At 43.1% G+C, this 24,526-nt stretch overlaps 1 protein-coding gene across 5 annotated transcripts in view; it reads right to left on the reverse strand.

Annotated features, from left to right (window-relative positions):
- RGS7 (regulator of G protein signaling 7) overlaps positions 1–24,526 on the reverse strand; it is a 137,884-nt gene that overhangs the window by 67,559 nt on the left and 45,799 nt on the right. For all 5 annotated transcript variants that reach the window (XM_083606070.1, XM_083606073.1, XM_083606072.1 and 2 more), the window contains exon 3: positions 1,611–1,707. In XM_083606070.1, coding sequence (XP_083462196.1) covers positions 1,611–1,707 — 97 coding nt within the window. The remainder of the gene's footprint in view (positions 1–1,610; positions 1,708–24,526) is intronic.

Consider the following 24,526-nt stretch of genomic DNA (forward strand, 5'->3'; position numbering starts at 1 on the left):
AGTTAAAAGTCCAACAACATCTGGAGAGCCCAGATTCTCCACCCCTGATCTTACTTTTTTGAGCTTGCTGTGGTATCACTATCCTACCATGAAAAAACAACAAAAATCCTGTAAGAAATTGAGCAAACAAAGTAGACATTTGCTTAGACGTTTAGATTAACACCTGGGCAATGAATAGGATTGAAATTTAGGTCACCAAAACAAAGATGCAAAGTGCATTTTATCAGGAGATTCTGAATTAGTTCCAAAGTACTTAGGACTGAAGCTGGGTAGATTTGAAAATTCAACTCTAGGGTACCATTAACATCAAATGAAAACATTATTTCCATCATAGTTTCACTTTGAATAATTAGGGTTTAGTTATAAATGTATTTAGAAGAGAAGCTGTAGGCAGGATTTTTGTCAGGAATGCTAATTTAATTATCAGCCATTAAGAATTTGCACAGGGATATCTGTACAACGGGAGAATTGTGTTTCAAGGGCATATAAATACTTTTATCAATTTTATCAATATATAGGATTGGAATACTTGTCCCCAGAGGGAATCCCATAATTGGATCTAACAGCAGGCAATTGAGGGGGCTTAATCTTAAAAGGATTATTTTCCTTCCGCCAAATATCTGGGAGAAAATAAACATTAGTTTATTTTATCTGATTTTGCAAGTCATTTTCTTGTCAAAGCCTTAGCTTCTCCAGACACCTTGGCATCAAGGAGCGACAATTTTTATTAACTCAAATGCTTTGAGTTAAAGAGACAAAAGCAACCAAATAACCAAATAATCAATTTCACTCCTCATTCCCCTCTCAACAGCTGTTCATACCCGCACATAAAAACTCATAACTTCACCTTCACTTCTTTGCATCCCCAAGCCTCTCTGGTCTCCCCTACTTCTCTTTCTTTAAAGCACATTACACATAAAATGTACAAGTCTTTTGCTCCTGTATTCCCAAAGATCCCGCTTCAGATGCTCAGATGTTAAGATAATGCACCACCATAGCATGCAATGTATGGGGAGCTCAAATGGGGCCTCTGCTATATATATTTGGGGGGGCTCTTGGTGCAGTTTCAATTCTGCCCCCAACTTCCCCAATGAGGGAAGGGAAGGGTGGATGGGAGCTGAGCTTGACTCAAGTTCAAAAGCAGCAGCAGCAGCACCCATTGCTAAAGAATATCCAGCAGCCCAGCAGGGAAAGCTTGTCCCCACCCCTTTCTTCCTCCAACTCCTTCGCTTTCTGCTTTGTCTTCTCCTTATTTTTCCTGCTTGGGATCCACACCCTCCTTGGGCCTTATCTCCCAGTTTGTCAGGGGCAGACACTCCATTAATGTCCTTAATCTGCCCACCCACATCTGGGACTCTTAGCTCTACATCAACAAGCTGTGCCTGTCCCCTGGAACTCCTGAATGGTGGCAATGCCATCTTCTCTTGATTTTATTTGATTGAATACACATAACAATGCTCCCAGCTCAACAGATGGTTCCAGAATCATGGAGCTAATGACTTCCTTGCTTGCTTTGTGTTTTAACTAGGTGTTTGAGCTATCTTCGTCCACATATATCTGTTACAGCCAATGCATTTCCAAGAGGGCATAAGGTACATTTTGAACCTTACCAGAGAAGACACTGGGAATCTTGGAAAGAAAACTTTTGACTGTACGAATGAGAATCCCGTTTTTCTCATCTTGCATACGAGCTATGACATCTTCCATCTGGGCAAAAGGAGAAAGAAAGAAAACAAACAAATTGCATCACTGCAATTATCATGTGAAGAGATATAACTGATTTTCTCAGAAAAAAAGAATCAGCACCTGAAGATTACATTTGTTTCTAATGAGATATCCGATAGGTGAAGTTTATGAAAAGTTCAGTATGATGAAATGGTGAGAAACTATAAAACAAAACAAGAACTCTCTCCCACAGCTTCTACAAGAGCAAGTTTCTTTCAGTCACCCAGGGCCTTGCAGGTTCAGAGGAACAAAGGTGACACTAGCAATCTCAAGACACTGTCTAGTGACCATCCACTATGACTAGCTCCATGAACCCTGGTGTTCCCCACTTTTAAGATTAGTAAAGTTTTCAGAGCAGCTTGTTATCAGCATAAAGATCCACTGTGTTCACATGCAAAGTCTTGGCTATGGCTGAAATATTCCTCTGGATAGTAGACTTTTGAGGATTAGTTCCTATCAGATATGAATGCCCAGATACAAAATACACAGCAGATGTGCACATGAATTATGCTTATTATCCTTCATCATCCTTAAAATACAAGCACTCTATATTTTAAGGAGAATGGAATATAGCAGTTTGATACATACCTGATGTACCACTCATGTATTTTATGCTAGAGTATTCTCATCCAAGTACAAAAAGACTCACAGCAGCTCACACTAAATTGCTTCTGACATAGCTCTGAACTGAAGGAAAAGTCAGGGACAGAGCCTAAGGAACTGCCAAACCAATACTTTTCACCCAAGAATCACTGGGTGCCCACCACCACTTTCTATCTTCCAACTGACAGCAGTTGCAAGTAAATCCCTCCCCCACTACACATACACACACACTGTCCATAAAGAAAGAACATGTTTCCTATGAGATAATCAGAGCTGAGCAATGTAGTAATACAAAACATTTATTAAGTCATTTATAAAAGTAGTAGTCCAGTGTTAGCTGCTTTAAGGGCTGGATTCTGAAACCAAACATTTGGTTTAAAAGCACTGAAAACTGTTCGCTGAAATTTCTCATGTTCAAGGACAGCATTTGTGATAGTATGGCACCTGGAAAATCTAAACCTCAACTTTCTGATTAAAGGCTTGCCTAATCCACATAAATTAGATAGATTAGTAATTTGGGGGCGGGTCGTGGAGTCCCATCTGTCACCAACAGTTCTCAGATAAGACATTTCACATGAAAACATAGCTTTTTACACAGAAAGCAGCCTGTTGTGCATGGTCATTCATACTCTGAAAAGAAGGAAAGAATGTGAAATAAGATTTGTATCTTTTAAGACAGTTCAAACAATTCTACGTTTTAATTTTTGTGATGGTTGGTTTACCCAGAAACAATTCCGAGCTCTGCTATATGTTGTTCTGTGTGAGTTTTGGAGAAAGTTCACTGGTGCCTGACTCATTCCAACTCATACCTTTTCTTAAGCACAACGGGGGGGGGGGGGGAGCCAAAAAGTAATGGCAAACTATGTATCAGATTGTTACACAGATAAAAACTTGATTTAGAATTTCAGCTCCCCACTCCCCATCCTGTTTAAATATATGTAGGAACTATATACGGATGAATCTGTCAGTTGTGGATACTCTCAGTGTCTCATTTTTCCAATCTTAAATTAGTTTCCCACACTTCCACATCAGGGTGCATTTTTTAAAGTCGTTTTGAAAATTCATCTGTATTTTAATGTGACTTTCTCCTAATGTTTCTATGCAATTGTGCCTACTCTACACAAGCTTGCAAAGCAATTCCGTATAAAAAAACCCATTTTTGTATAGCATTTTTACTAACATATGTATTTTCACACACACTTTGTCCTAGCAAAGGGCTCCTTGGGGAGGAAGGGCAGGGTATGCATTCAATAATTAACAACAATAATAAATAATATATACATTCTGTACACTTTACTTGTGGCTGGAGAAGTGCAAATTTTGGAGAATTGCACTTTCAAAGTATGGCTGTGTTTCAGTTCTCATTGTTTCAGAAAGTGTAGGTTAGGGAGGCTTCCCTTGTCTCCCAGCTGTTGCCTTCCACATGAAGCCAGTTGTGGATGAAGCATTCACTTCAGGCCAAGGACCTCCATACCCACTGGCGGAGGAAGAGGAGTGCGGAGGGAGCGCACCATCCCCGGCAGCGCGATCACAGTAGGGTGCCATCGCAGCTGCCCCCCGCCCGCGCTGGGCGCAATGCCCCTGCAGGTGGCATGCCCCACCCCCAGGACACACACCGCGCCCCTGCAGGCGGTGCATCCCGCCCCCGGGATGCACACCAGCCCCAACCCCGCCTGCTTTCCGCCCCTCCCCCCGATGCTGGAACATGAAGCTCCACCCTGTCCATTGTTGTTGTTGTTTAGTCGTGTCCGACTCTTCATGACCCCATGGACCAGAGCACGCCAGGCACTCCTGTCTTCCACTGCCTCCCGCCCTGTCCATACCTCAGCCTAAAAAACCTTCAATAACTGCCTGCCTACCCCCCTAAGTCCCCATATAAGGGCCTAGCCTTGCTTCCCTTGAAAGTAGCCAGAGTCTTCAGCCTGGGAAGAAGTTGAGAGGTTTGAAAAATGAAACCAGCAGCCATTGACTAATTGTCCCACATTTGTGTGTATTACAATATCAAAGGTTAGAAAAAACCAGGAAACACAAACCCACATCAATGGTGAACCAACAGAATCTCTGCCCACCATTCTCTGTTCAAGGTCACACCAAATATCACCCTCACTATAAGTCACATGGCTAGGAGAGCATGTATCTCCCTATTAATACTGTATAATAGGCTTTTCCTGGCATTGAATTGATCTCATTTTACAAAATGGAGGCTGCAAACCTATACATGCTTAGCTGGGGAATATGTCCCCATTGAACTGAGTACCTTTTGGCTCACAGCTGTATTTCCATCATGCGCAATCCCAGTTTCTGTGTTTTCTACTTTACATTTAGCAAACATGCATTAATTTCCTCTGCAAAACATTAGGCCCTCCTGCCTGTATCCCAAATCTCTTCTCCACCACTCACTGCTTAGAACAATGGAACGTGTGTAATAGCTTAATTGGGGCAATCCAACGAAATCTTCTTCTAGTTTTGATCAAGTAGTCTAATCTGGGGAGTGGCAGCTGTTCTCTGGCATAAATTTCCTCCCTTGCTGATATGCCGCTGTTCGCTTCCTAAACTCCACTGTAAAGGATAAGCTCCTTTTGCTTTGCCTTGGCATTTAGCCTCTTGTGGTTCATTTATCTCCTTATCTGTTTAAACCAGACCAGCTTTGACAATGCAGCAGAGCATTTCAGTCTGAACCTTTCTTTTCAGAAGGCTACAAATCCTTCATGTGTGCAAGGAGCAAAATAGCTGCTGAGATTAAAAGAGAGAGGGGGGTGGGGGAGAGATCTGCGACAAATAAGCAACTTGCTGTTTGCACCACAGAGCTGCAACAGAAATTAGCAGACATAGACATACATATGAAGGACACTTATGTTTCCAGTAAATGTCAGAAAATCTGGATTTGATGTTTACTGAATGTTAAAATGTTGGATTAGGACTGGTTTTCAATATTGTGATATATCACCAGCTAAACATCATGACATACCAAAATATCACCATGTCTGAAATCAGAATGTGAATGGGGTAATGTCCTGGCAACCACTACTACTCAGGCGTCTAAAACTGATACAATTTTACTTACCTTTAACAAATTGTTACAACTGTTACTTTATAAGAGAAGTGATGACTGGCTTCACAGTTTTTCCCATATCACAATTTTTTACATAGAGCGCACACACACACACATACATACATACATACACACGCACACATTGTGATTTGTGATATATCGCCATGTCAAATATTATGAAACCATTATCACAATGTGGGCTTAAAACCAATTTTGGACGACGTATCATTGTCCAGCCCTTGGAGAGACTCGGATTCAAATCCCCACTCAGCCATGAAGCTCCCTGGGTAACCTTGGGGCAGCCACCAAATCTCAACCAAATCTACCTCACAGGGTTGTTGTGAGAATAAAATGGGACTATCATGTACACCAACTTGACCTCCCTGGAAGGAAAGCTAGGCTACACATTTTTAAAAATCTGTTATTTCAGGAGGTCAGTGAGAAATAATATATGGTGGATTACCAGATACTGTTCTTTTTCCTTGAATCTCTGTGTGTGTGTGTTCGACCTATTTATGCTTAAAATTTATTTACAATATTTATGCACCATTTTTCCCTACAAAAGTTCACATTGGCAGGTTGAAATGTGCACTGGGAACTGTTATTTTGAAGTGTTTACATTTGCATCTCATGTAACTATTGGTATTGTTTGAACAATTCTAGAATACTTTTTTAAAAAAATTGTGATTCATGCACACAAATGAAACAATATATGTACTTATCCTCCATCTGTTAAAGGCGGTGGGGGGAGGAGGCAGGGGTAACCAGTGGCCCTCCACATGCCGCTGGAATACAATCTCATAATCCTTGATAATTGGCCATGCTGACTGGCGTTGATAGGAATTAAAGTCATTTTTTGACATGGGTTAGCTATCCCTACATTAAACTCTTTCAACATAAGAATATAAATACTCTTGGAGGGTGCCTACTTGTATATGTGCACACGAGTGCCAGTGTGTTAAGTGTGTTACATATGGCACTCTCAGAGGGATATATGGTGGGATAACCATGTTTATATACACTTATTCTTGAGAATAATGTACATAGGAGGGAAATCTGTTTCTTAAAAGCACCCGTGCATAGTGGTTTGAAAAGCACAATGCTATATAGCCACTGATTAACAAAACAACACTTCAGCAGCACAGAAGAGGTTGATATAATCAAAGATATGATGACAGAAGATATCAAGCAGTAGTCAGTTTGTCTTTTATCACCCCTCCCCTAGGAACGTTCTGTTAGTTAGGACAACATTTGAAAAATCAAAAGATAACTGAGTAGCATAATGCAATATGAAATTACATTTCTTCTTTTCTTATTTCAAATTAATTTTGATATTTAGTGACTGAGGTGTTAAGACCTGGGCTGGATCTAGTCCTATCAAATAAGAGTTTTCGTTAAATGCATTTTAAATTTAAACAAGGAAAACAGGTGTCGGGGTGGGGGGAATGGGACAACACATATAAATTGCTTTTTCTTTACCAATCTAGCTGAGTCCCTGGACACAAGGCATCAGGATTCCAACCCAACCTCTACCAAGGACTCAAGTCATGTTCAGAGCTGTAAAATGGGTATAACTTCAAACTCTTTTGGGTTCTTAGGTTATGTGTACAAACTCAATCCCAGACCAGACAGAGAGTAGCTGATAACTTATTGTATTAAAATATAGCAGAGCTATGGCTAGCTGAGGGCAAAACATACTATCTTGCAAAAGTGAGGATCAGCTGTCATTCTCTTAACACTTACATAACAGCCATGGCTTTTTCCATAAAAATTGGAAGGAAACTCAGCAGGTGCTCCTATACTGCTCTTTCAGACTTTAGGCTTTCTGGAATATTTGACAATATTTGTCTCAGATGTAGACAATGCCACAACTGATCAGTCAGTTTAATCACCCACTTGACTAGCATCCAGCCCCTAGTTTAACGGGATTCCCCCTGATATTTCATCTTTGGCCACAATCCACACAACTCCTTCATACAAACATACGTCAAAGACAGCATCCTCCAAAAATCTTTTCCCCTACAATGCATCAAAATCTGTCTTAAAAACAAGAACAGGGTATTGAAATTCAGAAGCCTCATCAGCACAGAAGACAGAAAGGACTTGCCATATCTATTGCTCTAAACTCTTTTCTGGATCAAAGCCAGTCTACTCAACTAGGTTGTATCTTCAGCTACATGCCCATTTCACTTAATGGGCTTGAGCTGAGCAGGTGCAACAAGGAAGGCTTCTTGGGTTTTTCCAAATGGGATGGGGGGGGCTGATTTTGATCATAAGCAAGGCTTGGACTTTCATCCCCACCTCTACCCACAATGGTCTAGTCCAAACAGCACCACTGTCACCTTCCACAGTTGTGATCAGAATGTTAAAAGCGGCTTGCCTGAGTTGTCATATCAGTGGAAGCTTCCAGTTCCAGCCAAACACATGCTGGGGATTTGTCACGCCAGTTAGTAGTTGGCTAATGCCAAAGCAGCGCAATATGTGACACAATAATTTCATGACACTTGGCAACACTTTGAAGTTGCTTGCCCATATATTTCTCCCCTTTTGATTGCCCATGTGTTTATGTGCGTTTCTATCCATTTAAATTTTAATAACTTGAATATGGCAAAAAAAGAAAACCCTCCAAGTTATTCATAGCTCCAGCTCAGATCTCTTGCAAACTAGGCTATGCTGGCTTGGGATTTTATCGTGCTGCCAGCTCCAGGGTTTAGTTTTCAAACTGCAAGAGCAAAAAAAGAAAAGCAGTGTCTAGTAAAAGAAGGTCCCGTGTCAAGGTAGACCATTTTTGACACAAATTTCCCAAAGGAATGGTTGTAATCATGCCAACCTAGCAAGTCTTATGCTCTTGCAAATTTGCATACAAAACCCAACGACCAAGCGCACCCTTTGCATTTTCTTATTCCATTAACAATGGCCAGTCAAAGCTATTTCACAAGAATGAAGAAGGTGCCTTATCTGGAAGCAGACATCTGATCAATCAATCTCAATGATGTATATGTGTTCACTGGCAGTATTTCAGACAAGGGTCTCTCCCAGGCCTGCCTGGAAATGAATGCAACCCATTTCACAAAAAGAAAAATGTATTGCTGATAAAATGAATGCATTAGAAATACTGGATTAAGTGCAGCACAGCACTGCTCTTCATCTCTTAATGTTAAAATCTTATTAGTTTAATTTTTTCTAATATTCCATTGTTTATACAGTGGTACCTCGGGTTACATACACTTCAGGTTACATAAGCTTCAGGTTACACACTCCGCTAACCTAGAAATAGTGCTTCAGGTTAAGAACTTTGCTTCGGGATAAGAACAGAAATCATGCTCCGGCGGCATGGTGGCAGCAGGAGGCCTCATTAGCTAAAGTGGTGCTTCAGGTTAAGAACAGTTTCAGGTTAAGAACGGACCTCCGGAACGAATTAAGTACTTAACCCGAGGTACCACTGTAGTTCGTTATCAGACAGCATATAAATAATGTTAATAAATAATATACTTATTACAGCTTATTACAACAAAAGAAGCCAGAAGCTCTAGCTATCTTTTCGACTTTATATTTGAGAAGGGAAGCTGCTAATGTGTGGCCTATCATCTTAGCAGAAGAGAACAGGTACTCATCCAGATTCAAACAGGAGTCGATCAAGTTAATGACCACCTAAATACAGAGGACACTTTCAAACCCAATATCCTTCTGATCCTTTGAGTGTTCCAGCCAATGTGGGAGTGCATGAGAAATAACAAGATGCTCAGCAATGATAGTGTCAGCCTTCATTTTCTTCTGTGACAATGTGACAGACCTTGGTGTACAAAGGGCAAAGCAGAGGACATGACAAACAAGAACCTTAATGGCACTTTTTACACTGCCTTGCATAGCCTGCCCCTAAACAAACAGTAGATATGTGAACAACTGTTTGGCAACATAAGATCCGTTGGAGAATATCCAAAGGAGAAGTAAACATTTAGAAGCCAGGGATGCTCCCATTCATTCAGATGTTCTATTCTAAGATTGAATAACGCAACTATTCCTCTACGGCTTTGTCTCATATTTCGTATTCAAGTCTGTTTTCATTTTTAATCATAGTTATTCTTTTCACTCAGCTGAATTATGGACATCCTGATCTTTCAGTTGCTAGAGTGCCAAAAGACGTCTATGAATAAAATAGACAGAGGTTGGCCAGGCATTATGAGAGCAGATGTTTCATTTTTACATCTTCATTTAAAAAAAATTAAGAAATACAATGCCTATGTCATAGCTTATCTATGCCCAGCAAAAATACATAACCCATAAAGAAAATATCAGCTGCCAATTACCCTTTAAATCTCCAGTTGGACTGAGAGAAAAGGCATCAACTTCTCCTCTGTGGGTCCTCTCACCCATTCCTCTCCAGTGTCATGCCATCCATGATAAGCAGGACTCCAGGTAAGCAGCATACAGATGAGGGGTGGGGATGGAAGACTTGATCATGGAAGGAATGAGTGTCCAGAAGCAAAACAGATTGTTATCCTTTCTCCCAGTTCAGCTGGACATTTACGATGCAATGCTATACACGCCTACTTATAAGGAAGCCCCATTCCGTTCAATGAGATTTAACTCTAGAGCAAGAGATTTCCAAATGATCTTGTATATAATTCTGTGTACTCTGGCTCAACAAAGGTAACAATAGTATAGTGCGCGCGAACACATGCACACATTCCCATTAGGACACTGAAGAAAATAATTATGATTATGATCCAGCAAACCCTCCACTTAACTCCAGAGTTTTTTTCTTCTTCTCCAAACAGTGTGTGTACACATATCCCTTAAACTAACCTCAGTGCTTAAATTGTTGCTGTTGTTTAACTCAGGATAACTTGCAAACAACTTGCAGTGCAGCACAGCCAGGATACTATTGTGAGACGTGCAAGGGTACCAGCTTGTTGAATTCCAAAATAAGCTACAAATATTGCAAACCCCGAACCTAAATCTCCTCTGCTGAAATGCCTGTTTTCTGTTTTCTTTATGAACTGTTTTAACTTGTAACTAGAGTCGGGCATGACTAAACTACTAAACAACAACAACATATCAATTCATATATTTAAGTCAGGATCAATGAAATGCTTTTGTTGATAATGTTGCTTTTCTTCTGCTGCTGCTCTCTTTGCAAAAAAATAGAAGCTATGGTTTTATTAATTTATTAGTGGGGAGTTGAGCTGAATATTGTGTGCCTGTAATTCTTCAGAGCTCCACAAGCAACAACAACAAAAATCAGATGTTTTGGATGTTTTTGTAAGGAAAGGTGAAATGTCAGGGGAATGTTTCTGGAACATCACTAAGGGGGGCAGGGCACAAGCCCCCATGGCTACCATCCTATAATAATAATAATAATAAATTTTATTTATATCCCGCCCTCCCCAGCCGAAGCTGGGCTCAGGGCGGCTAACAACAATAAAACAATACAAAAGTACAACACAAACAACGCTCTAAAATCATTCATTATAAAATTAATTAAGTTCAAGCCACTGGCCACTATTGGGCCAGAGCTCCGCGAAGATTGCCGAGGGAGGGAGTCAGGCTGTGCCCTGGCCAAAGGCCTGGCGGAATAGCTCTGTCTTGCAGGCCCTGCGGAAAGATGTCAAGTCCTGCAGGGCCCTAGTCTCTTGTGACAGAGTGTTCCACCAGGTCGGAGCCACAGCCGAAAAAGCCCTGGCTCTAGTTGAGGCCAGCCTAACTTCTCTGTGGCCTGGGACCTTCAAGATATTTTTATTTGAAGACCGTAAGTTTCTCTGTGGGGCATACCAGGAGAGGCGGTCCCGTAGGTACGAGGGTCCAAGGCCGTATAGGGCTTTAAAGGTTAAAACCAGCACCTTAAACCTGATCCTGTACTCCACCGGGAGCCAGTGCAGTTGATATAGCACCGGATGAATGTGATCTCGTAGCGAAGACCCCGTAAGGAGTCTCGCTGCAGCATTCTGCACCCGCTGGAGTTTCTGGGTCAGTCTTAAGGGCAGCCCCACGTAGAGCGAGTTACAATAATCCAGTCTGGAGGTGACCGTCGCGTGGATCACAGTGGCTAGGTCAGGGCGAGAGAGGTAAGGAGCCAACTGCTTAGCTTGGCGGAGATGGAAAAATGCCGCCTTTGTTATAGCTGCAATCTGCGCCTCCATGGAAAGGGAGGTGTCGAAGATTACACCCAAACTCTTAACGGACGGTGCTGGCACTAACTGCGCCCCCGCAAGAGATGGGAGTTGCCCCCCCAATCCCATATCGTCCCGTCCCAGCCACAGGACCTCTGTCTTCGAAGGATTTAGCTTCAACCGGCTCCCACGTAACCATCCAGCCACAGCTTCCAGACATCTGGTCAGTGTGTCTGGGGCCGAGTCAGGATGGCCATCCATCAACAGATAGAGTTGGGTGTCATCGGCATACTGATGGCAACCCAGCCCAAAACTCCGGACAAGCTGGGCGAGGGGGCGCATAAAGATGTTGAAAAGCATTGGGGAGAGTATCGCACCCTGAGGTACTCCACACACCAAGGAGTGGCGCGATGACAATTCCCCCCCAAGCGCCACCCTCTGTCCCCGACCAGAGAGAAACGAGCGCAGCCATTGAAGGACTGCATGTGCAGGAACCCAACAGTGGACAGAAAACTCCCATAAGTCATGGGAATGGCTCATTAGTGACTTAGACAAGGGCACAACTGGAAAGATTTGTTCAAATTTTGCATTGTTTGTTCAACCTTGTTTAGTCATTACATATCACAAAATAATTACCTAGTTAGGAAGAGGACTGTATATTTATGAAAAGGCTGTACAACCATCTTTTAAGCATTCAGAATGCAGCAACAGTGCATAGGTGATGGTGGTGGAGGAATGATAGCGGTACCCTCCTGGTGGCAGCAGCACTGCATGACCCAAGGCGGGGGTGTGGCAGGACAGAAGTTGGAGAAACTCTAGGCTACTGCCAACATGAAGTTCCCCCAACCTTGACACTGCCTCACTCCACCCCTTCTCACATGCACCACTGCTGTCAGAGTGTAATGAATGGATACATGGTCTGCTTGTGGGTATCAAGAGACATTTAGCCTCATCACCGTTGGAAACAGAACGCTAAACTAAATGCTCTGATCCAGCCTGATGGGTCTTGCAGTCTTGTTATTTTAGTGCAGTGTGATGACAATTTGCCTGGCTGAAGCAACTTTATGGAAGACTATGTTTTATCCACCATGGCTGTCTCTGCTTTACTATTGTTGTGACTTACTTTTGTGACTTTAATTATTGTTAAAGTGAGGCATCTGATCATAGCCTGCATTTTTAATCAAGGCTTATATTTTGATCAGATTCCTGTATTCCAAAAATGAGCTTAAATTCACATGTTTCTTTCGAGATGGGAAACCAGCAGGCAAGGTCTTTGTCGCAGGCAAGGTCTTTGTCAGAGGCCCCTTTGGTTTATTGCGGTCATAAAACAGGCTGGGAGCAAAAGGTCACACTGACCATACAAATGATAGAATACAATCAATCAAGGTTGCAAAAACACTGTGCCTCCCATTAAACTTGAGCCACATCTTCCTAAGGTTAAAAAAAGCAAGAGCTAATACAAACAGAGCTGGCTAGGGAAGAGGCCTCTCTCTCTCTCTTTGAAGCTGCTTTGAAGCTTCAGGGAATTTAGAAAACTTAGAGAACCTAGCTTTTATAAAGTTCCTTTTTACTTAAGAAAAGGTCTTTGCTTCTAAAAATCTATATATGTTATGTATGAAATATTGGCTTAAATGTAATTATGCAAAGGATTTAGAAAGTAAGAAATTATAGAATCATAGAAGAGTTGGAATAGACCACGAGGGCCATTGGGTCCGGACCCCTGCCAGACAGAGAGACGCCATCGGAGCACTCCTGACATATGGTTGTCAAGTCTCTGCTTAATGACCTCCAAAGAAGGAGATCTTTCATTGATAATGTGTGGGAAGATGAACAAAAGATCTGTTTTGGAGTGAATAGGGCAATAGGGCAAAAGATGAAATGTTAGTTAAGGCGCCTAGTCTAGGGCAAAAGGTTATCTGGTAATTAAGGTGCCTTGTAGAGGTTAATGGCTGTTTGCCAATTATAAATAGAAGGAAATATAGCTCTTTGTCTCCCATAAAAGGTAATAGGAAATGGGTGTATCTTTTATGATTGGTTCTAGCGAACAGCCAATAGGAATTTTAACCAGGCTGATTGGACAGAGGCAGCCAAAGGAGGAGCAAGGGGGCTGAGCTGAGGGAATATAAGTGCTGGCCATAATGACAGGAGGCCAGGACAGAGCTTGGTAACCTTATACCACTGTGCCTCACATTTATTTGTCTGACAAATAAATTATTATTTTAATTTCTCTATTGCTGCGTTGAATATTTCATTCCAGCTAAGCGTTAACCACAAGCAGGGTGCTACATTTTATGGTGCCTCTGTGACTCGGATAAGTGGTCTGCTGGAACGCAGCCCCTTCGCCTTACTGGGCAGGGTACAAGAGGGAGGACCACTAACTGCTTACCCAGCGCGCACTGGAACATTTTTCCAGGGGAACGCAGAAGTCTCGTCTGTCTGATACCCTGCTCACCGACGGCGACGGACCGGGGGGAACCAGAGAAATAAAGAGGGATCCGCTAAGGGTAAGTCACAAAGGGGTTTTGGCCCTCCAATTAATTGGGAGGAAGAGAAGTCTTGATCAAACTTCTGCGTCTCAGTAAGGGGGAAACTGAGTACGCTAGGTGGTTGGGTACATCAGACGGTGGTCTGGTGGAGGAAAAGGGAAAGGTTGGGAAGTAGAGTGTGGTGAAGTATCCAGCGCATTGTATGTGTGAGAAAGTACAATCTGTAGCTGACCTGAGTGTGGAGTGGGTAGTACTTCGTTTCCCAGTAAGGCGACTTCACTGGGCAAGGAACCCCACGAAGCGAGTGTGTGAGTGACTGAGTGGATACTTCACAGGGCCATACAATGGGAGTTGGGGGTTCAAAGGGGGAAAATACACCTCTTGAATGTATGTTAAATAATTTTAAGAAAGCCTTCTCAGGGGCATATGGAGTCAAAATGACGCCAGAGCGCTTGAGAACGTTATGTGAATTAGAGTGGCCGAAACAAAATACTGAATGGCCATCTCAGGGAACCTTTGATATAAATTTAGTAAGCAAACTTTGGACTAATATCGCCAAAGAAACGGGAGGGTGCCCAGAACAATTTTCATATATAGATTCTTGGCTGAGCACATTAAATAAAAATCCTCCATGGATAAGGGAATGCAAAGTCCAACGATGCAAATTATTGGCTGTAAAAGCCGAAGCTAGGAAAGGAATCTTGCCAAATAAACTCAAACCCATTTTTGAGGGACCAGAGGAAGAGGTGCTTCCACCTCCACCCTATGCTCCACATCGAAGGGAGCCTAATCCAAATACTCCACCAGTTGTAACCCCAAGGCAAGAAAGTGGAACGAATAATGGGGGTGGAGTCACAGAACTTGATTCCTTGATAGATTATGATAAATATCTTCAGGAGGCCTTGGAGTCCTATAATAAAGCCCAAGCAGAAGTGGTTATTCCACCTGTGAGTCCCAGTAGAACTCCATCTACAGTCTCCTTTAGTGGAACAACCAATTGCCCACCCCAAACCCCTGTACATCCAAATCCTAGAGAACTATTACAGAAGTTACAGGAAGACCTTGATCGGTCAGCAAGCAATACAGCCAGGCGTATAAAGCTGCTAAAAGAACGCCTTGGGACAGATACCATCCCCTATGATTTGAGGCCCCTAGAGCAAAGCGAAGAGAAAGGTCACGTAGTAGCCCCTCTTAGAAGAGTATTTGATGCACTTGAGGAGCCTGTGCTGGTTAACGGGCAACCCGGACCACGGCCACCTCGAACTTCGACCCTCCAGTACATTCCATTCACAACTACGGATCTGATGAATTGGAAAACACACACCCCATCTTTCGCAGAAAAACCTCAGGCTATGATGGACTTGGTGACTTCAATAGTAAATACTCATAGTCCTACTTGGACAGATTGCCGCCAACTCCTGAATACTCTGAGGAAAGAAGAGACATAATTGAAAAGGCACAGATATATTTGCGTGAGCAGGCCAGAGTGGGAAATATTTTTAATATTGACCGTCATCTCCAGGATAACTTTCCTTTGGAAGATCCTAATTGGGATCCAAACAATGCAATTCACCTGGCCAGGCTTACCACCTACCGCCAGACGCTTGTGCAAGGTATCCGCAGGGCATGCCAGAAGCCCACTAATATGTCTAAAGTCTCAGAAGTAGAACAGAAACCAAATGAGAGTCCGGGAGACTTTTTAGAGAGGCTGCAGGAAGCCTATCGTATATGGACTCCTTTTGACCCTGAAGCCCCTGAAAACAGCAGAATGATTACTGCTACATTTGTGGCCCAGTGTGCTTCTGACATTCGTAAGAAAATTCAGAAATCAGAAGGATGGGAAGGGATGCTGATGAGCCAAATTATGGCCATTGCACGTCGAGTTTATCGGAATAGGGATGAGGCTGAGAAACAAGAGAAGAAGAAGTGGCAGAAGGAAAAGATGGTGATGCTAGCCACAGCAGTGAAGCAAGACTACCGCCCTTTAAACGGAGGGAGAGGGCGGGGAAGGAATCCACCACTGGGAAGGAATCAATGTGCGAATTGCAAGAAGGAGGGTCATTGGAAGCGGGAGTGTCCTGAACCCCTGAGGTTGGAAGAAGTACGCCCAGGCCCAGGCCCAGGCTCCGGCCCAAGAAACCAGGGACGGGGACGGGGAATGATCCGAAATGGAAGATATCAGAGACCTGGACAAGGACAGAGTAGAGACAATTTCATTGGACTGGCAGAGGAGGATTTTACCCAAGACTAGGAACGACCGGACTCCATAAAGTTAGGCTTCCAGGAGCCCACGGTCACGATTCAATTAGGGAGCCATTTAATAGACTTTATGATTGATACTGGGGCTGAATACTCAGTACTCCCAGAACTATTGCAGAAAAAGGCATCCAAAAGTGTAGTCATTAAAAGTGCCACTGGTCAGTCAGCTAAGAGGTCTTTCCTTCAACCTTTGGAATGCCAGATTGGGGGACATCGTTTAACCCATCAGTTTTTGTATATACCTGAGTGTCCAATACCTCTCTTAGGTAGAGATATGCTGTCCAAATTGCAGGCCCAAATCACCTTCACTCCTCAAGGTCCAGAAATGAAACTGCCATCAAAGGCAGCAGGAATAATTACCCTCTCAGTACCTAAGGAACAATCATGGCGCCTAATGTCAGCCCTGCAAGTCAAACCCACATTGGATACAGGATTAAACAAGCTCCTCCAAACCCTACAGGTGCCACCAGGAGTATGGGCCGAAAATAGCCCACCAGGAATGGCTAAGAATATAGCTCCAATTGTAGTAACCCTAAAACCTATGGCTACCCCTGTATCTGTAAAGCAATATCCTTTACCCCGGCGAGCAGCAGAGGGCATCCAGAAACATTTGGACCGCCTATTAAAATATGGTCTGCTTAAGCCCTGCCAATCAGAATGGAACACACCCCTTTTGCCTGTTCGGAAACCTGGGACAGATGAATACAGGCCAGTACAGGACTTGAGGCTCGTAAACCAGGCTATCGAGACCTTGCACCCAAATGTACCAAACCCATATACCCTGCTGAGTTTGATCCCACCAGAAGCAACATTTTTTACTGTATTGGACTTGAAAGATGCATTCTTCTGTTGCCGGCTGGCACCACAGAGCCAACCTATATTTGCCTTCCAGTGGGAAGACCCTTTGACAGGAACAAAAGGCCAGCTAACCTGGACAAGATTGCCCCAGGGATTCAAAAATTCCCCAACTTTATTTGGTACTGCCTTGGCGAAAGATTTAACAAGTTACCCCTCAATACCTGGAGAAAAGGTGGTTCTGCAATATGTAGATGACCTTATACTAGCGGCAAAGGATTTTGATACCTGTAAAGAAGGGACAGAGGAACTGCTCCACTTGCTCTGGGAAGCTGGCTACCGAGTTTCCCAGAAAAAGGCACAGTTATGTTTAGAAAAGGTCAAATATTTGGGCTTTGACATCTCACACCAACAACGAGCATTGAGACCAGAGAGGAAAGAAGCTATTTGCCTTATTAAGGAACCTACCACAAGGAAACAACTCAGAGGATTCCTGGGAACAGCAGGGTTTTGTAGACTATGGATACCTGATTTCAGCAGTCTGGCCAAGCCCTTACATGAAAGCACTCGAGGTGCAGAAAAGGACCCATTCGTATGGGGACCTGAGCAGCAACAAGCCTTTTTAGCTATCAAACAACGACTTATGGAGGCCCCAGCCCTTGGACTGCCTAATTCGGAAAAACCCTTTCAGCTGTATGTACATGAACAGAATGGGATTGCAGCGGCAGTCCTGACCCAGAGATTAGGAAGTTGGAATCGTCCAGTAGCTTATTTGTCAAAACAATTGGACTCAGTAGCAAAAGGATGGCCTCTATGCCTAAGGGCAGTAGCGGCCACTGCAAGCCTTGTCAAAGAAGCTGATAAATTTACCTTTGGCCAGACGATGTATGTGAATGTACCTCATGCTGTTCTGACACTTATGGAATATAAGGGTAGTTATTGGCTAACAAACCCAAGGATGGCTAGATACCAAGGCCTATTGTGTGAAAATCCCAGGATTCATCTACGAGTAGTGAATATGCTCAATCCAGCAACTTTGCTGCCCCTACCAGAGGTAGATGATGAAGAATCACATGATTGTCTCCAAATAATGGATGAAGTTTATTCCAGTAGACCCGATCTGAAAGATGAACCATTGAAAAATCCAGATGTTGTATATTATACTGATGGTAGCAGTTACCTGCATGAGGGTGCCAGACGAGCAGGATATGCTGTGGTCACCAATGAGGAAGTTGTGGAAGCTGAAGCTTTGCCTGCTGGCACCTCAGCACAAAAAGCTGAACTTATAGGTTTAACTAGAGCTCTGCAATTGGCAGCCGGATGTAAGGCAAACATCTATACTGATTCTAAATATGCCTTCTTAACCCTGCATGCACATGGAGCTCTATGGAAAGAAAGAGGTCTAATCGGAGCCCACGGGAAGGCCTTGAAATATGGACCTGAAGTAGAAATCCTGTTGGAAGCAGTATGGGCTCCAGAACAGATTGCTGTAATGCACTGCAAAGGTCATGGACGTGGAAGGGATCCAATAACCAGAGGAAATCATGCTGCTGACAAAGCAGCCCGAGAGGCAGCCCAAAAGCCTGTGGGAGGATTTATAGCAGCCCTCATACCAGAGGTAGTTCCAGAAGAAGTTAAACCTCACTATACCCCAGAAGAGAGGAAGTGGGCTGAACAGGAAGGGGCGATTGTGAAGGACGGTTGGATGATCCTGCCAGACAATAGGATTTATGTACCTCATCACTTAGCAGGCACAATTGTAAGAAATTATCATGAATCTACTCACCTTGGCGGTACTGCAACCAGAGAGAGTCTCAGTCGGAAGTTGTATATTATTAACCTATCACAATTAGCAACTTGCATTTCCCAGAAATGTGTTCTTTGTGCTAAAAACAATCCCAGGCAGGGACCGGTACAACCTCCTGGAATCCAACATGTGGGATACGTCCCCATGGAAAGCCTAATTGTGGACTTCACAGAGCTGGTCCCTTCTAAGGGATTCAAGTATCTCCTTGTGTTTGTAGATACTCTTACTGGATGGGTTGAAGCTTTTCCCACCAGAACTGAAAAGGCACGAGAGGTAACTAAGAGACTCCTCACTGAATTGATCCCAAGGTTTGGATTACCTAGATGCATTGGAAGTGATAATGGGCCAGCGTTCATTGATCAAGTAGTACAAGAAGTATGTCGAGTCCTACAAGTGAAATGGAGACTGCATGCAGCATATAGACCTCAGAGTTCAGGGAAAACTGAAAGAATGAATCGGACTCTGAAAACCCAATTGGCAAAATTAACCCAGGAAACAGGATTGGGATGGGTAGATGTGTTACCCATAACACTGTTTCGTGTTCGGTGCGCACCCACAAAAAGACTTAAGTTGTCACCTTTTGAGCTCCTGTATGGGAGGCTGCCCTCCTTTGTTCAGGATATTCCAGCTGACCTTAAACAAATAGGAGACTATGTGACACAGGGACAAGTGCAATCTCTCTCCCGTGTTTTTGTTTCTCTTAACAGGTGGGCCCTCGAGCGCACGCCGTGCAGCATTGCCGAGCCGATTCATCAGTTCCAGGCTGGCGATAGCGTATGGGTGAAAGAGTGGAAACGCGATCCACTTGCACCTAAGTGGCGTGGACCTTACACCATCTTGCTCTCTACTCCAACAGCGGTGAAGGTAGCTGAGGTGACCCCCTGGATTCATCACTCCCGTTTGAAGAAGTCCGAAGGCAGTTGGACGTGCAAAGGTGACCCCTCTAATCCTTTAAAACTGACTCTCTCCAAAAACCCCTGTATCTAGCCCTACGGGGAACGGGCTAGGTCACGGGCAACATTAGACGACCGGCCTGCTGCAGCCACAACCTGGAAGCTGGCTGACCTGCGCACGCCTGAAGCTTGAGGAGCATCTGAACCAGCGATTGTGAACGGAAAGATTCTCTTATACAATTGATTGACTGCCCCCCCCCTGTGGAACAATTATCAGAGATATTACTCATTGGGGATCCTTGGGACATATGTTTTGGTCTTGGTGGTTCCCCATTTCTGTCACTGGAGGAATTATATTGGGACTAATATTTTTTTGTTATCACAATAAGGTAATCTTTTGTGGAAGGAATGCATATACTAGACATCAACATGATTTTATTATTAATCCTGATCCCTTGGGAAGGGGAAGGGTCCTTGAATTTGAGCAAATTTGCTAAATATGGATTCAGTCAAAACCACAATATGTGGGTAAGCTTAGCTGAGATGGTAGCCAATGTTACAAATAGGACCAATTGCCTTGTTTGCTCTCTTGGGCCAGATGATTCAGAGGGAGGTATGCCCTTATTACCAATACCATTAAATGCCATTGGTATGGTAAGCGAAATGCCACACCAAACAGAAGTACAGAATTTCCCCGGATGGAACTCAACTAAACCAATACGAGTTATACCTGTGCAAGGGGAATTCTGTGTACATAAATCATCAGAGGCAGCTGATTCTACCATGATAGGCTCTTCTCATTGCCACTATACTTGGGATTATATTAAGAATAGTCAAACCTGGGCAAACGGTACTACCTATCGAACTCGGAATACCTTGCCCTGTGCACCTCCTTTTATTCATGCATGGAAAATGGTGTGGAACATAACTATGACAGAAAAAGGCAATCTAACATACTGCACTGTGAGCTCTATGCCCCTTTTGATATTTCGCCTTATGCACTCCACGTACCAAAGACCTCAGACCCGATGGTTGTGGTGGATATGTGGAGAATGGGCATACAAGAAACTCCCTTCCAAATGGAGTGGGACTTGTTTCCTGGGATGGGTATTACCACCAATGTGGATTATGCCCACTAGTTCGGCCAAGCGTACACGAAGAAACGCTGATATTTCTCATATAGCAGGAGGAAGTACCCAAAGTTGGAGCAATACTGATGATTGGCCACCAGAGCGCATTATAGCCTATTATGAACCTGCCTCCTGGAATCCTGATGAGCTCATACAAGGGGCTCGAGATCCTATTTATAATCTAAACAGAATAATTCGATTGCAAGCAGTAGTGGAACTTGTAACCAATGCAACGGCCCAGAGTTTGAGACTTATTGCACAACAGTTGGATGAAAGTAGAGCCGCCATTTTGCAGCTGAAAATGGGAATGGATTATGTACTTGCCAGGCAGGGAGGCCTATGTGGAGTCTTGAACTTGACAGGGAATGCCTGTTGCTTTAACATTTCTGATAATGGTGAGGCGATCCGTGTGTTGGCCACAAAGATGGAGAATATAGCACATGTCCCAGTACAAACATGGGAAGGATGGGATATGGGATGGCTCACCAACTGGTTACCAAATGTCGCAGGACTCAAAGGGATACTATTGTCTTGCTTGTTTTTCTTGACGGTAGTAGTAATGGTTTTGTGTATGGTGCCATGTATCATTTCATGTTTTAGAAGTACAATTAGCAAGATGATTTCAAATGAAACTCTACCTCATATCATGGCCCTATACAGAGCTTTACCTCAGGAATATGATGAAGGTCAAGCTATCAAGGACACTTGGGATGAAGGTCCTTGAGCTTGAAAGGGGGGAATGAGGCATCTGATCATAGCCTGCATTTTTAATCAAGGCTTATATTTTGATCAGATTCCTGTATTCCAAAAATGAGCTTAAATTCACATGTTTCTTTCGAGATGGGAAACCAGCAGGCAAGGTCTTTGTCGCAGGCAAGGTCTTTGTCAGAGGCCCCTTTGGTTTATTGCGGTCATAAAACAGGCTGGGAGCAAAAGGTCACACTGACCATACAAATGATAGAATACAATCAATCAAGGTTGCAAAAACACTGTGCCTCCCATTAAACTTGAGCCACATCTTCCTAAGGTTAAAAAAAGCAAGAGCTAATACAAACAGAGCTGGCTAGGGAAGAGGCCTCTCTCTCTCTCTTTGAAGCTGCTTTGAAGCTTCAGGGAATTTAGAAAACTTAGAGAACCTAGCTTTTATAAAGTTCCTTTTTACTTAAGAAAAGGTCTTTGCTTCTAAAAATCTATATATGTTATGTATGAAATATTGGCTTAAATGTAATTATGCAAAGGATTTAGAAAGTAAGAAATTATAGAATCATAGAAGAGTTGGAATAGACCACGAGGGCCATTGGGTCCGGACCCCTGCCAGACAGAGAGACGCCATCGGAGCACTCCTGACATATGGTTGTCAAGTCTCTGCTTAATGACCTCCAAAGAAGGAGATCTTTCATTGATAATGTGTGGGAAGATGAACAAAAGATCTGTTTTGGAGTGAATAGGGCAATAGGGCAAAAGATGAAATGTTAGTTAAGGCGCCTAGTCTAGGGCAAAAGGTTATCTGGTAATTAAGGTGCCTTGTAGAGGTTAATGGCTGTTTGCCAATTATAAATAGAAGGAAATATAGCTCTTTGTCTCCCATAAAAGGTAATAGGAAATGGGTGTATCTTTTATGATTGGTTCTAGCGAACAGCCAATAGGAATTTTAACCAGGCTGATTGGACAGAGGCAGCCAAAGGAGGAGCAAGGGGGCTGAGCTGAGGGAATATAAGTGCTGGCCATAATGACAGGAGGCCAGGACAGAGCTTGGTAACCTTATACCACTGTGCCTCACATTTATTTGTCTGACAAATAAATTATTATTTTAATTTCTCTATTGCTGCGTTGAATATTTCATTCCAGCTAAGCGTTAACCACAAGCAGGGTGCTACAAAAGCAGCCCTGAGTAATATATGTGTATTAAAATGGTGGGTGTTGTGTATGGAAGTTCTCGCCCTGGCCACCAGGGGGTATTGTGTATAAAGTTTTCACTCAGGTCCACGTAAGTTAATTTAGGCGGGAAACCCTGGGCTGTTGTGGTTACATGTTGACAGCCAGCTGCCTATAAAAGCACGACGGCTGAGCTGTTTGCTGTTCAGTTCAGTTCCAGCTTACTTATAAAGAACTACTTGGAGAAATCTCTGTGTTGTCTGCTATGTCCACCCACTACTTAATAGTGGGGTATAAGTCTTAATAATAAAGAGAAATAAATATATAGTAGTGAAGCTTCCATTAGCCCTTGAAGTCAACAGAAATGCTCCATGCCCTACAAGACATGCATTTGCAAAAGAAGATGAGCTATTCTTTCTACATCCTCTGCCACAGATGCTCTTCCATAATGGTGACTTTTACACAGCACAGAAAAGAGAATCAATCTCAATGTTCAGAAAGAGAGAAGTGGACTGTTGTTGTGGGCGTGAGGATCGATGAAATTACTTGACGATTGACTACTGTAATTCCTTTTTATGGCCTTTCCAAATTGTTGTTTTCCAGGGGAACAATGAAGTAGAGTAGTCTCTAGAGGCAAGAAGCAGGCTCAAGACTCACACACAGGTATGCAGGATTTCTGCAAACAGGAAAGGGTTCAAGACATTCTTCCTGCTAAAGTGCAACCCTGATGCTAAGGTAGGCAGAGCAGCAAAGTCCGGCAAGCTCAAAACAAAGATTACTGTAATATGTGTTTGAGCTTTGTGTTTTCTTCACACTCTTCCACCTTACCCAGTCTAGTCTCCTCCAGATGCCTTAGTCTACAACTCCTTTCAGAATTGCCCCAACTGTCATTCCATATTTGGAAAATCTCTCTATCTGTATCAAAAGACTGAGAGCATCCCTCTGTTTTTACAGATATTCAGGTAAAGCTCCTTCACATAGTTGAGAAAACTGCTCAATTTTTTACCCCAGGTTGAACATCCCATCTTTTACCTTCTACATTCTGTAAATTACCATTTACTCTGCCTCCAGTGCGCTCTCACCAATGGCTCTTGAGCATGTGCGCACATGAGATTAACCACAATGTGGAGCTATCCTGTAGTTGTTTTTTAAAACTGATTTTTAATTTCAAGTAACAAAACATACCCATGCAAGTAAAACAGAGCATAATAGTCATAAAGAAAAGAAAAAAGAAAAATGGCAGCTGGTGGTTGTAGTTTTAGATGTTCCAAGAAAGGCAATAAAGTGTAAGTGCCTCTCCATAAGGTTTCATGATTCAATGGAAGGTGAAAACAATGTATGATAGTCTTAACCAGGCTTCCTTAAACTCGGCCCCCAGATGTTTTGAGACTACAATTCCCATCATCCCTGACCACTGGTCCTGCTAGCTAGGGATCATGGGAGTTGTAGGCCAAAAACATCGGGAGGGCCGAGGTTGAGGAAGCCTGGAACAAACAAAAAAAGCTCAACAACTTTTGTGTCCGGAATTTTACTTCTATAAATATGGCAACCCTATGTAACTTCATTTCTCGCAGTCAGGGAACCACCAGAAGGCACTTGGAGCTGGACCTCCTATTAGAAGACAGTGCGATTTTATATGTCACTGTGTGTGTGAAGACACACAAACACACACAGAGAGAGATACATTTCTAGTCAAGAAGTACATTAACATGAATGACATTAGCGGAATGACAATCAGCTTGTTCTTCTGGTCCCGGTTCCACCCACCACCCACCCCACCCCCGCTTGGCA

This window comes from Podarcis filfolensis (assembly GCF_964270895.1).
Source record: "Podarcis filfolensis genome assembly, chromosome: 3".
Classification (NCBI taxonomy): domain Eukaryota; kingdom Metazoa; phylum Chordata; class Lepidosauria; order Squamata; family Lacertidae; genus Podarcis; species Podarcis filfolensis.